Source organism: Tigriopus californicus, chromosome 7 (assembly GCF_007210705.1).
Source record: "Tigriopus californicus strain San Diego chromosome 7, Tcal_SD_v2.1, whole genome shotgun sequence".
Taxonomy (NCBI): domain Eukaryota; kingdom Metazoa; phylum Arthropoda; class Copepoda; order Harpacticoida; family Harpacticidae; genus Tigriopus; species Tigriopus californicus.
Genome location: NC_081446.1, coordinates 2,263,709 through 2,278,729, shown reverse-complemented (window position 1 = coordinate 2,278,729; position 15,021 = coordinate 2,263,709). Strand labels below are relative to the sequence as shown.

At 39.3% G+C, this 15,021-nt stretch overlaps 1 protein-coding gene across 1 annotated transcript; it reads left to right on the top strand.

Annotated features, from left to right (window-relative positions):
* The first annotated feature begins 5,300 nt into the window (after positions 1-5,300).
* Positions 5,301-14,081, top strand: LOC131883353 (galactoside alpha-(1,2)-fucosyltransferase 2-like). Its single transcript, XM_059230807.1, has 3 exons — positions 5,301-5,842; positions 8,445-9,230; positions 13,615-14,081. Exons 1-3 carry the CDS (start codon positions 5,490-5,492, stop codon positions 13,817-13,819), a joined length of 1,344 nt encoding a protein of 447 aa, XP_059086790.1. The 5' UTR covers positions 5,301-5,489; the 3' UTR covers positions 13,820-14,081.
* The last annotated feature ends 940 nt before the right edge of the window (positions 14,082-15,021 follow it).

Below are 15,021 nucleotides of genomic sequence, written 5' to 3'. Positions count from 1 at the left end.
CCACTTTTGTCCACTTTTGTCCACTTTTGTCCACTTTTGTCCACTTTTGTCCACTTTTGGACCCTTTTGTCCACTTTTGGACACTTTTGGACACTTTTGTCCACTTGGTGTCCAAAAGTCACGCTAATTCTCAAAATTGCCCACCCTGATTGTAGCTTTGTCAATAACCCTCCTTGGCGTTATTGCATTCTTGTGCAAGAAGTCTTTGCAACTTGCTGCATTACTTCTAGCCGGGAGTGTTCCGAATATCGGAAACGGTTACTTATTGATCATTTATATTTTGTGCATTTCTTGTGCAGCTAGATTTCTCCCAGTGTTGTAGAAAGTTTTTCCGCTAATAAGGCAGTTGTTTCAACCCGCTACAGGCGTTCAGACGTGTTTTCTTGGGCTCGTCGACTGACGCTCTGTACAGTAATAACGTTAATATCTCTTCTTATGGTAATGATACATAATTCATAGTTGCTAGGAATGGGCAAAATTCTGATTGTCTGGTACAGGTCCTAGACCAAATCTACTGTTGGGTTGCAGTGAGTAATATGGCCCTGAACGGAATGAAATTCCTCTCAATGACCTTCGGGTCGAGGCCTTTGAATTTTCCACTCGAAATGGAGGTAAAAATATTGAGCAGGTCTCATCTATGAAATATGTAGATGTAGTCCTCCAAACTAATGGAAAATTCGATGAGAATATCCAGTTGAAAGTTGGTAAGGCTTTTCAAACATGTGGTTGGATATATCGCACATTTAAGTCCAGAGATAGTGTCACGATACTAACTCTGTACAAGCCGATTGTTCAGCCGCATCTTGAATATGCCTCACTCATTTGGGCTCCAATGAGTTCAGCAGGTTTGCAAAAGGTAGACCAAGTCCAAAGATGTTTCACTAGGAACATCACAGGAATGAGAGAGCTCTTGTATTGGGAGTGACTAAAAAAGTTGGGACTGTACAGTGTTTAGAGAAGGTACGAAAGGTATCTGATACTGTACGTCTTTAAAAGCATCCATGAGCTTTGTCCCAACCCAGGATTTAGTGTCAATTCTAGTGACCGTAAAGGCTTAATGTGCGTTTTAAGAGCACCTTCAAGGTGCTCAAGAATCCTCAAGAATCCAGGCTAGTTCGAAGTCCTCTTCAATTATTTTTTTCGGGCTCCTTCATTGTTTAATTTGCTTACCTCTAATATTCGAGGTGAATACGTAGGCATGGTTGATAGGGTTGCATCTTTCAAGTGAGGCTTGGACAATTTTTTAGATAGCATTCCGGATCAACCCTACATTTAAGGACTAGCTCGGTCTGTCACCTCAAACTTGTTGGTACACGAAATATTTTATAGAGTTTGAAAGGTAATAAGTTGACGAATCATAACCTTCCATTTTTATAGTACTGGGAATTACATTCCCTATAGTGGTTAGAAAAGCCCGTGAAAAAAAAAAAAACAAAAAAAAACTGCTGGGATTCCGATTCCAGTAGCGGCAAGGAGGTCCACAAAAAAATAAGATTCTATTTCTAAGATCGATCGATTGATCGATAGATTGATTAGATTTTGTAATGAAATGGTAATATTAGGTCGTTGTCGCATAAGTGTTGAATTGCATCTGTATTTGCTCTTGAACAAGTGTACCACAAGCATAACATTCCTCGGATTCTGTATAAGCAATTTCTTACTTTCAACAGCGGTGCGTTTTAAAAGCTCTTAACTCGCAGGTATCTCAAAGACGTTAACTAAAATGAAAATAATCCCACCACTACCACGCAACCTAAGCGGGTTAATTTCCATTCAGGGTAACGTCAACATGGTATCCTGAGGTGAGGACTTTTAAAAACTGGCCCCAGGACTTGTGGCAAAGGAGAAGAGGAAGAAGAACACGACTAATAATTGACGGAAGGTAGAGCTGTAGGTCTCAAGAGTGCATGACAAATATTACGAACGTATTTTCAAAATCAGTTGTAACGACTGGAAAAGGTAAACATTGGCAACAGAAAAAGAAAGTCTCGATCTGTCGTTGCATGCCCGCTAAGAGGCGTGATTGTCGCGATTAAGAATCAATCGCTCCAATGATTCAGTTGCATCATTCTAAAAACCTGATCAATTGCACTAAACGTTACATTTTACAATCGGACCATAAGGGACCAAATCAACTTCATTCATTAAGATTCAATTTACAATTAAAGCAGACCAATTTCCTCGAACTTTCCATCATTTGCAACAACTATTCCCAGGGCTTTGACCAAGGCAACCATCTCTTGAAGTTTTTGACAATTGTCTAAATAGGTCGGTTGCTTGATGCTCTTGGGATTAAACGTCATGGTTTTAAGCGTTTCACCATTCAACTTCATGTTTTTTCCAGCCACCCAATTATTAACCTGATCTAAATCGTTTTGTAAGTTTTGAGTGTTTCCATAATTTCTAGCCTTTTCAAGCTTGTTTAAAAGCAAAAACCACACATGAAAAGACAACATGAAACTAATTCTGCAAAAGTTTGAAGTAATTACCAACGGTTTCAATATAATTAATCTTTACTGCAACAGATTTGTCATAGTAGATTTACAGGTTTATACTATGACATTTGTCCCCTACTACGGTGTCTTCTCTATGGAAGTTTTGGGTTAGGCCGCTGTTTGAGGCGTAGTGTCCATCCACATATTGTACTTTAAAATATAACAATAAGCGAATAAATAGTTGGATCGAATAATAGAAATTATTTCAAAGTCTTTGAAATCCAAAGACCTCTATGTTGTCTTCTTACTGTGAAACCTCAAAGCACTACCCTAAACCATGCATGTCTGTAGATCATATTTCGTTCCTGTGGGTGCTTTATTTCAGATACCTCTCTGGGTAAAAGACCTTGGGTAAAATGCAAATAATTTTATATTTGCTCTTTTGAATGTACAGTATTGAGATTCTAGTTGCATTTTCAGGGAAAACTTGGGCTTTTGCCAATAAGGCAAGCAGAAATTATGTGAGAATTAGAGAACTACCACTTTATCGTGACAAACCAAGAAGATTGGGACAAAGCGGTATTTAATGAAGGTGCAAAATGTATCTTTTGCAATACATCATCAAAAGTAACCATGGACTTTTTCCTTTTTTCTTGCAATGTTCAACATCAGGACATATTTTCAATTTGTACAGACGTCGTACTGTTTTTTTTTTTGAAGTCAGAAGGCACTCTCTTGCTCAGCCTGCCATCTGAATGATAGATGTCCCAATTGAGGGATATTCCCACTGTGTCATCACAGCCAACATGAAGCATTACCTCACCCTCGGGAGTGACCGCGGGTTCGCCCCATTTAATCTGTTAAAGCACCAACTCATGCTGTCATCAAATACCACAAAGAAGCTTGGACTTGGCTAGACTGGTTCAAACCAGGATCACGTAAATTGGATAGCGGTTGCTCTACCAATACGGCATCCCAGCAAGCCTTAGTACAGACGTCATTGTAAACAAGTGATTCTCCTCTGGATCCTACTGTTTTTACTGCTGAGGGTGATTTTGTTCATAAAATAATTTTGGATTAGATCAAACCCATGATGCCAGTTGCAGCTCAACTGCAGCTCTCTTTTTTTTACACACTTTCCTAAACCGGAAAAAGGGAGTTGATTTTCTTCAAATTCTTTGGTAGACCAAATGTGGTAAAAGTTTAAGTGACAACAACTAGACAAATTGTAATCCTCCATCTTAATCATACTGAGGTTTATATTCTTTTCAACGTTTTGCAAAGCCAGAGAAAACCCAAACCAAAAACCAAATCCCTCTTTTGATAATGCTGCATAGAAGTAAATAAAAAGGTCTCAAAGAAGGAACAAGTTGAGAAGGAAGCAAGTAAGGACCCAAATGACTACAATCAGGCAAAAAGTCCTAAAATTAGGGATTTTCAAATTTCAGTTTTTACACTGCTTTTAGGCTTGTAGGTTTCTCATGTGGGCTAAAATTTGATAAAGTAGTTAAACCAAAGTTGTTTCTTATGATTTTGCGAGATTTAAAACCCTCCAGAAGTGTTGGGTATTCCTGTCCAAACTTTAAAGGGTATTTTAAGCACTGTGTAGGGATTTTGATTCCACTCAGTTTTATTTTTCGCCAAAAACTTTTTGTGCAATACCAGGGTCTTTATGAAAAATTATAATCACTTTCACAAAAAGTACGATTTAACAATCCAAAATTCTTAACCAACTGAACTTGTTGAAAGTTGTTGTCATGCTCTCGTTTGGAGCGTATTGAGATGACTGTTTATTTCTGACTAGGCTGGGTTCTTATATAGTGATTAGATTGATAGGTGCAAGCATGAGCATACAATCACACCAGTAAACAACTCATGATGCATTTAAATGACACTGATTTTCACACAATGTGTCTATAAAACTGCACTTCACAACGGAATTCTGGCGTCACAGTCTCGCTCTCTGTAATCTTTGAGAGGCTTTGTAGCTTCGTCGGAAGAATCCAGCCATGCAGGATTGAGTGTGACCAACCCAAAAAAAATCAATGAGCAAACTGGCAAGTTGCCTCTTTTAATTGGAGACAAATTTTTAAAATAAATATGATTTGTTACAAAACTTAACATGTGAATTTTAGTAAAAAAGGGAAAAACCAGTTTTGGTCACTCAGCAAGGCAAGGACTGAAAAACAAATTCCTTTTAGGTAGGAGATACAAGCTTTTGCGGGATGTAATGCCTCAGCACCCTTGATGTTTGCAAAAAGCTGATAAAATATGGTTCGATTGCCCTGTAACTCAGTTAAAATGGTTTGGTACTATGAAAACATTTTCACTTGAAACAACTAAAAATGAGCATGTTTTAGTTTGTCTAATGATTAAATTCAACTGATTAAATTCAAGCTTTGATTAGGAATGATATATATTAATGTAATAACTTAACATACCGTGACATTTCCACTTTTTGTCTTTTGTTTCCCAAGGGCTGATACATTAAAATTGTAATGCTGATTGTTTCTCAGTCTCATCTACTCCTCACTGCTCTCCCACTTCCAAGATGCACGAGGAATGCGCGGTCCAGAAATACCTGGCGGTGGAGCTCAATTTGATGTCTGTATTTCTATGAGATAGCCCTCATACTAAACCTGGTCGGCAGCAAAACATCAAAAGTCGTCCATTAATCCATCCTTGAGTAACGCTTTGGTCATTTGAATGAATTTAGCCAACCTTACCCAACCTAAAACCACTCTATCCTTTTAGTATCTTTCTAACACGTGTTAACATTTGCGACTGTATAGAATGCGCACGTTCCGAGCTGAAGCTTGATTTATTGCTTAACAATGGGTGTTTCTTTGTCAAAAGCACTCCCTCAAATGAAGCAGGTCTTCTCGACAACAACACTAGGCCTTCCGATAGCAAAGCGAGAAGTAAGCCAATGGAGGAAGTGACTCGTTCTGCTTATATTCATTACATCCTATTCCGTTGAAAGATTTATTGTGTTAATCTCCACGTGTTCCCGTAGTTCAAGGAATATCTATTTAGCCTAAGATTTTGCTTGGGATGTCTTCCAAAAATATCACGCTAACTCTTTGGAAAATGAGCGGAATCATTATTCTAGCCCTTCCAATTACTTACCTATATTTATCATCCTGGACCAAACGGTTTACGTCAGTTGGGAACAACAAAAAACCAAATGTATCATTTGCATCAGTAAATTGCGGCAACTTTTGCTTACCTGAAAATCAAGGAGGAAAGAATGCTGAACCGATCTCAGATGATAGAACCTTATGGGCCTTAAAACACGTCAATGACCTGGATCACTTCCCCAAACATAAGCAACCATTCATCTCCTTCCTGAGGAATATGCGGTCGAAGTATATTAGCTCTTTGCAATCAATTCCACAAGACGAGAGGTAAATATTGCATCAAATTGATTCAGAATTTTCAGTAGACGTGGATAATATTAATTTATTACAACAAACTGGCTGTAGACATTGCTTTTATTATATGAGGACCGGTTTTTCAGAGACATGATTTTGCCTCTCATGCAGGCAAAGGAAACCAAACGCCACGGATAGAAACTTTATTTCATGGCTCTGTGTTCACGAGGGGCTGGAAAGCAAGTCTCTAGTCACTCGTGAAGTACAAGAACATTTTCACACGTCAGAGTTGTTTGCATTAGATTTCTTTACATGTAGTTTTTTCAAGTTAAGATTTCAAAAAGTCAATATGGTCAACACCTGAAGTGTGTTTACCATTTCCTTAGGCCCTCTTGTTTGAAGAGAAGCTGTGGCAAACCCTCGCTGTTCTCTTCAAATCTGGTGGCAAGAAATGGTGACCGTGTACAAGGAGTCTTCACCATAAGGGCTTTTTTTCAAGCCTCACTTTTATAAAGTTCACGCAAAGAAGGCCCACGATATTGAATACATAGCTATTTTTTCATATCTCAACATTGGTATCTTGGCAATTCTCCCATCACTTCTTGCTCACTCACCAACCAGTTAGCACTTCATTTTAACTAAATGGAAAAGAAAAGACAGGGAATAGTAAAACAAATTAGAGGAAAGACCTACTATACTGAAAATACAGTTTGCTTATTCACCAACTTCTGGAATAGCTTGAAAGCAGCCGGCTAAAACAGCATGAAAGACAACCAATAATCAATGATACTGGCAACAAAGACGCAATACACATGAAGCATGCTTTCCTACACGTTTATCTAAATAACCTCCACAATGGATAAGTTTTCCCCCAAGTTGACTTAGGTCATTCAATCATTAAAATATATTGGTGGAGTCTTACTCTAGCTCACCCCTTCCACCCACCCTGGATTTGAACTTGCTTCCTTCTGAGGACTTGGGCAAGCCCTCCTCCTCCTCAGCTACCTTGTTTAAATCCATAGATAGCACCACGGGGTAGTTGTCTTCGCACAAACATTCTTCAACAATCTCTCAAGCAAAGTCTCGTTGCGGAGAGACCGCCCTATCAGGGAATATATATTCTGTTACCAAGCTCGATTAGTTTCAATCAATAGCCTGTAAGAAAAGAGAATGAATTACAGTTACTATTACTTTGGTCAAAATGAAGAATTCATGACGCACAACCATTTCTGGCCACAAATGTAATGACGTTATTGGTTACGATTACTTTTCCTAAAATTTGAATGACCAACATTTCAGTTCTTTTGTCCCATCATGACCATACCTTGTTATTTGATACTGTCTTGAAGATGTTTCAAAAAGGTTAACCTTCGATGGAATTCAGTAAAAACTTCAAAAAAGATCAAATATTCTGGCTCTTTTTAGATACGTCATCATTAGCATTAGCTATTGCCTTTTTTTCTGGCGTAAGTATCATTTAAGTATTTCACGTCAAAAACTTCAATTTTTTCTAGTCTTGACTAATGATTTTTGAACGTTTGCACCAGGACACAAAGTGTCATGAAGGGAGTCTCCTCAAGCTTCTAAAGTTTTCCTTTTAGAAACCTGTGTGTACTTCAAGTGGGGAAAATGTGGAGGGTTGTTAAATTTGGTTTAACCCCATGACGGCAGGCAAAACTAAACACCATCTCCTTTTTTGCAAACTATGCGAAACACAAAACGGGGAGTGTAATTTGATATTCAAATTCTTTGCTAGACTAAATATTGTATAAAGTTTAAGTGGTAAGATTCAGACAAATCATGACCATTCATTTTTATTACGACTGGCATTACTTTCTTTGCAACGGCTTTTTTGGTTTAGTGAAAATTGAAGACAAAAAAGCAAAAAGCTTCTGGTTAAGCATTTGATTCTGATCATGCTGCAGGAGGTAAATGAAAAGGTCCCAAACAGAGATCAACAAGTTAAAAAGTAAGCAGATAGGGACCAAATGGCAACGCTCAAAATGTTCTAAAATGTGAAAGGTAAGAAAAAAGTAGAAAAATGGCTACAAAGTGAGTCAATGAGGAATTAATTTGGAGTAGTTTTAATGATATCCATTCTTTCCTACCGCCGGCAGAAAAAAGCGACATGGGCCGTTTGGCCTGGTTGCGGCTGCTCGGACATGTTTGGGTCGAAACGAGTTTCTTACATCTATTAGCAATACCACGGTCTCTATCATGGTTATCATGATTTAGAATTAATACAGAGACACCAAGGCATACATCTCATTCAAAATATTTTTAATTGCTAACTCGCAAGTGCAATCTCTGTATTTCAATTATCAAGTCATTAAGTCAACGGAACTGATTCTCCTCCTCTCGTACTGTCTGAGTGGGCAAAGCTCTGCTCAAACCAGCAAAAAGCTCCGTCGATTTAACGAGATGATGGTACGTGAAACACAGAAGTTTGCTAAGTAACCAAGTAAAAATATTTTGAATAGAATGTATGCTTTGGTGTCTCTGTATTGATTCTAAATCATAACAACCATGATAAAGACCATGGTATTGCTAATAAATGTAATAAACTCATTTCGGCCCCAAAACACCAATTTCAACTGAGGCTGTCTCGATATCAAATCTGCTCTTGAATCTTCAGACTCACCATGCCCTTACATCAACCGGAGCAAAGGTATAAAGATAAAGGATACGCTTGCCCTTGCAAAAACCTAGTGACAATCACCGAGGGTGGAAGATTGGGAAATAAGATGTCCCAATATATGACTTTATTGGGCCTCTCCAAAAAATTCAATTTCCTTCCAATCATCTCCAGAGACATGTACCGCACCTTGACATCCATTTTTCCAAACTTGACTATTCCTTCACAGGATATTTTGCCCTGCAAATGCAGGTGGACTAAAGTTCCTGCCGAAGTTGTACGTCCAATGAAATCCAAAGAAGAGCTTTTCGCGCGTGGAAAAAACATTTATATTTCTGAATTTCCCGCTTTTGTGGAAATATTCCAACAGTTTCACCCGACAGTGATGAAGGAATTCAGTTTTAGTAATGATATTTTGTTGGAAGTTCAAGAGTATTTGAATCAAATCAAGAGGCAGTTCCGATTAAGAATGGGATTTGATCTGCTGGCGAACGTTACCATCGTTGGAGTTCACAACAGAAGGACGGATTATGGAGCTTACTTAAAACAAAAGGTCTATGGCCGTTTGTTATCTGTGAGCTACTTTGAAAAAGCCATGAGTGCTTTTTCTCGAGTTCATGGTAATTCTACAATGTTTATTCTGACTTCGGATGATCACAGATGGTTCCATCAATATTTCAAGGATCGTCAAGATGTCTTTTTTAGCTTCAAAAATTGGCCATATTGTCGGGACAATGTGGCTTTTGATTTGGCCGTTCTGGCCAGCGCTGATCACTCCATTTTCAGGTACACATTAATGCTTAACGTAATCTTTTACTTTTTGATTGATACATGTACAAAACAAACTGTAGATTTTTCCCCCTTCGTATTTGGTGTAAAATATTCTACACAGCACAATAGACCTTTTCATTCTCCTATGCCTCCTCTCTTTGTGGACAAACACAAAACAATACACTTTAAGATGCCTGACTTTATCAAGATATTTCTCTCTGAGCAGCTTATTGCTAATCCATTCCAAAACCACGAATACAGACCTTTCAAATCCTATAAAGGTAAAATATTGCACATAAAAGTGACACTAGTGATTTATGTTATGGAGAACACTGAAATTTGCCGATGGAATGGGTCGTGAATAGGGCCGGCCAAAACTTGCACATAAATATGGTCTTTATTGACAGCAAATTTGCATAATAGATAAACCTAATTTGGGCAAAAATTTGCGAATAAGCTTTCCAAAAAAAATCATTTGAGGAGGCTGCAAGTGCTAATTTTGCCTTCCGTACCAAGCAACACGTAGATGAAAAGGAAAATTATGTCACATCTTCCAGCATTGGGATTTGAACCTGCTATCCATAGGAAGCAGATTCTTGCCTTGTCTTTGCTGCCTCCTAGACTGATCAGGATGTTGCTCATCCTTCATATTTCGTGAAAAAGCTCAATTTCAGTTCAGCAACAGAAAACAATAATGCCAGAGCATAGTGAATGTATAGCCGAACAATTATGCTAAGAAAGTTTTTCAAATTTTTTGAAAGTAGTAGTAAGTCAGTTTTTCTTAAACTAACCATCCATCTTATGACCATTTACCCCAAACATCATGAAAACACTTCAAAATGTGTCGGATTTTAAAGAAGTTAATTGTTTATACGAAACTGAGTTCCAACATTTGAAATAGAGTATCTTAAAAAATTACAATGATAAGAGACCTATTTAAGATGGATGGAATACATAAGCAGATGGTTGGTACTACGAGGGTAATACCAAACAATTTTGACCGAAATCCACTGGAATTTACTGACTGGTCCAATTTGTGTCCCTCGTTGAGTCATGCATCAAAGAGATCCTTGTCGGAAAAGATGGGACTTCTTCGCTCTTGCCTAAGTACAGGTAGGCTTCAAATAATCCCCGGCCGGACAACTACGAAAAAAGTGCAGTGAGTGATAGTGAACAATGGAGAATCCGTTTCAGGATTTACAATCCTTCGGCCTTTGAACGGGTCCGGACTGAAAGCTTGTCTGGTTGGAAAAGGCCATTGATCTTGCTTAGGCATCTGACATCTCGTCTGGCATTGGCCAAGAGCAAGCACTGTCACATTCTGTTTGAACAAAATGTGCCCATAGGCGCCTATGTTTTGATTCAAAACTATAGCATTCATGACTCAAGCCTTGCTAGTGACATAGCAAAAAAAAACAGGTAACGGCACAAAGTAGCCCCACCTGTCCAACACTGCCCAAACGACAAAGACACGCTTTTTGCCGTTGGTGGGAAGAACATGATGGAATGACCAAAACCTTAAAAATCATCCCTTATAGTCCTTTCCATTCTCCTCTCGCTCTTCTCCCTCCTCTTGTTGCGGACAAACAAACGAAGAAATACAAGAATAAGCTCTAAGATGGCAGACTTCAACAAGGTATTTTTCGGTGAACAACTTATTGCTGATCTATTCTAACACCATTCGTTCCGAGAGACTTTTCACTTTTGGCCTTCCGCAAGGGGATCCACTATCGCCAATTCTTTTCAATCTTTATGTATCCGACCTGCCTGAAGCCCTCACTCACCAAGGCCCCATTATCCACCAATTTCCCATACAATATCTCCAGTATGCAGACGACCTGGTTCTCTTGGCTGATTCAGCCGTGGAATTGCAAAACGCCATCAATGCCCTCCACGGTTACTGCCAAGAGAACGGCCTTCAAGTCAATACCATCAAGACGAAGGCCATGGCGTTCCATAAAGGTCATCTGCCTCCCACCTGCATCCACATTAACAATAGTCGAATTGAAATCGTCAGGTACTTCAACTATGTCGGTTTTACCTTCTCCACCCCACTCTCCTTTACCAATCACCTCCAGTCCGCATTAACCAAGGCCAGGGCCAGGATCGGATACATGTGCAATAGACTACCCATCAAGAATCTTCCCCTTCCAATAGTTCTTCAACTCCCAATTCCGATTTCTTCAAATTCTGGACCTAAATCAACACAATTTTCCTTTACGGCCTCTCCCTTAGGCTTCCCAACTCCGCCGAATTCACCCTCAAATCCGCCGATGTCACCTTCACCAAGTTCCTCAAGAGATACCTGTGCGTGCCCCAATATGCCAACAATGCATGGACCCATTTTCAATGCGAAACTGAGCTCCTCACATTTGGGCGGGCCAGGTTAGTGTCAGACAGTGTCGGGAACCTTTCCGGAGGTGATGTCCGGACACAAGTTGTCCTTCCCGGTCAATGACTTGTTAACACTCTATTGTCCTTGGCCCAACATCCCTTCGGAGTATTGGAGGTCACGCACCTTTGTCCGGCTCCCGGCCAAATGCCATCAACGTCGGGAGCTGACAAAAGATCTGTTCAATCCGACTCACTCTACTGCAAAACCCAAGAGTTTCATCATTTACCTCTACCCACCTGTTTCTGCAATTCCCCTCTAATATGGATTGAGCATGGTCCATACTCAGGCTCATCCAATGTATTTGTATTCTAGGCATGTATATAAACCCCACTAATCAGAAATACAGTCAGTTATCAAGTTCATCCAACTCCTTGTGGGTCAGCTCCATCCACTAGTCTATGACACCCTCTTCACTTTTTTCACGTGCACTGAACCAATTCTAGTCATATTGCTTGTGATTTCTAGTCAACTATTTAATCATTCTTGATCACTTTATTCTTTTATCCTTGAATAAATTTTTGTATACGATATTTATACTTACTGTTTTGTACATTTTATAATCTGACATGACTAAGAGTCGTAAAAAATATTTAAAAAAAGTTCGATAAGAATATAATTACAAACACTCTTGACATCCAAATAGGGGTAAACCGAGACCTATATATTGTATGTTTGCAACATAGCACAGACATTTCATCACCATCCTTTTCCATTAGATTGAGCTAAAAAGTTCAGAAAAGGTGATCTTTTCAAGTTGGTCACCCAAAACCTGTGAACGTGTGCTTTTCCTTGAACTATTTGTTGGAAATGAATGCAAATGTTTTAGCTTAGCTCGTTATCAACCATAAACTGTACAATCTCCTGTAAAATGATTACTAACATGTCATAATTGTTCGAAATTTTATCCATAGGGAAGTTTAAACGTTTCCCAGAGAAGTTAATGTCTTGTTCATTGTGTCACGGTACTTGGGCAATGAATTGTTTATTTAATAATCTCTTGATAAAGTCTGGTATCTTAGAGCGTCTTCTCTCATTTCAACGTTTATTTGTCCGCACCTAGACGAATCAGAGGCGCTTCTTCTATTCATTGAAAGGAACTACAGGATATCAACAGATTTGGGAATTTTCCGCTTTCAGGATTTTTCTCAAAAGAGTTAGTGATCTATTTGTTGTCAAAGTAACAAGTTGTTCAACAAACAATACCTTGATGAAATTTGGCATCTTGGGGGATATACCGGGCCGTGAATAAGTCTTTGCATGGGTAGGTATAACGGTACAAAAGTGCTCACAATAAGGTTCTGGATGAAGATTGAAGCAATTTATTGTTTAAACTAAGAACATGGTATAACAATGTCTACATACTAGTCAATACAGCCACCGTTCATCTGCTTTAACTCTCTCCAGGCTGCTGCGGAAGTTGGTGCACACTGATTTGACGTAGGGGTAGGCATGGAGGCTCAGGCCTGATCAACCGAGACCATGAGGTTTTCGACATTGCTGTGGCGTGTTTTGCAGGCCTCAGCCTCCAAGCGCGCCTAGATGCAAAAGTCAAGGGGATTAAGGTCGGGGCTCAGGGGGGGGGGGGGGCGGCAGAAGTCCTTAGGTTAGAACTTTATGTTGTCGCCCAGCCAGTTCTGGACCGTGTTTGAAGTGTGTGCTGTGGCCCCTTCCTGCTCAACCACAACTCTAGTGGCCACCATCTCTGCTATCAATAGAGCTACAGAAAACTTTGTAAAAAAAGTTGCTGATCATCCTGCTAAACCAGCAGAAAATGTGAAAACTCGAACACAAAACCCGCAATAGCGTCCAGGAGGCATAATTTAACCATGCAAAGACTAATTCACGACCCGGTATTCTCGTTTGTACCTATTCGTACCAACAACTAGACAATGTAGACGGCGCGACCTCTACCCAATTATATGGACAAATGAAGTATGAATTGTGCAACAACCCTGATGACCTCCGTTTAGTTAACATCTGACTTTATGCTGAACTCCATTCCAGTTTTGGTACATTCGGATTTTGGGGAGCATATTTATCCGGTGGAGAAACAATAATGGCCACAAATTTTTCGTCCAAGTCTCAGGCGCTCTTATTAGATGCCAAGGCTTACATAAAACGCTGGAATTTTATGGAAGATCCATGTCTTAGGGGTGGCAAAGTGGCTGAAGAATGTTCGAAAAATGCAACCAAGTATGGCTTGGTTTGATGAACCCATTTAGACCATTGGAAGCTATTTCTTTGTCAAGTTATCAAGATTTGAAATGCATGCGGGAATCAAAGAGGCTTCAAAAGTTTAGACTCACATCATGTTGTCAAACTTTTTGGTGCGAACCGACCCGTTTGGTCAAATCAGCTTTATTGCTGGAGATTAATTCTGCATTCCTGCTGGTTTACTGGTTACTTGAAAGCAATAAACACCTTTCGCATAAAAAAATGTTAAGTTGTCAAACTTACGTTGTTCAATTCATTTGATCAATTGAATTGTTTTGTTGGAACATCAAATCTTACAATATTGTATCAACTTGCATATTGAGAACAACAATTCAACTTTAAAATGTATTAAGAAGAATGATCTCCAAAATCATGAAAAGGGAACTGCTTGGTCGATTCCATCTTTTCTGGTCCCGTTGAGACAGACAAACCAGTGCAACCACACCTTGGGCCACTCGACCTTAGACCTGTTCAGATTCAAATTTCTCGCTTTAACTCAGTGGTTCTCAGGCTTGCTGAGGTACCGTATTGGCAGAGCAATTTTAGGACTTTTTTGCCTGATTGTAGTCATTTGGGTCTTTACTTGCTTCCCTCTCAACTTGTTCCTTGTTTGACATCTTTTTATTTACTTCTATGCAGCATTATCAAAGGAAGGATTTGGTTTTTGATTCGAGTTTTCACTGACTTTACGAACCGTTGCAAAGAACATAAACCTCGGTACAATTAAAATGGAGGATTGCGATTCGTCTAGTTGTTGTCACATGAACTTTTACCACATTTGGTCTACCCAAGAATTTGAAGAATTAAGTCCCTTTTTCCGGTTTAGGAAATCCATTCATCCATCCATGCCACATGTCACATGCCAAAAAAAAGATTCGGAACTTGACAGAGCAAATAACATTTTCTATTGATTGCCCTTGTTTAGCAAAAGGTTGTCTCGAAAGAACAACAAAATGAATCCGAAATTGCAACGCAATGATGAGGCATTCGGATTTTCGTTTCAATCTCCCAACAATGTGCTTGAATGTGAGCGACATGAATGCACCTTTACGTAATCAAGGTAATTACGAAACCTCTGGAGGTGAGCCGAAACTGAGGCTTGCTCCTTGCGTTTCAGTTAAGTGTTCCACCACATGGATGAAAACTGCAACTTGAGCCCCATTATAACCCCTTCAAAACTTTGTTCTCAAAAATGTG

Coding starts and splice junctions, on each gene's coding strand:
- LOC131883353 (XM_059230807.1), top strand. CDS start 5,490: ATGTCTTCCAAAAATATCACGCTAACTCTTTGGAAAATGAGCGGAATC. Junction 5,843..8,444: donor TCAATTCCACAAGACGAGAG/GTAAATATTGCA, acceptor TTGAATCTTCAG/ACTCACCATGCCCTTACATC. Junction 9,231..13,614: donor GCTGATCACTCCATTTTCAG/GTACACATTAAT, acceptor ACTCCATTCCAG/TTTTGGTACATTCGGATTTT.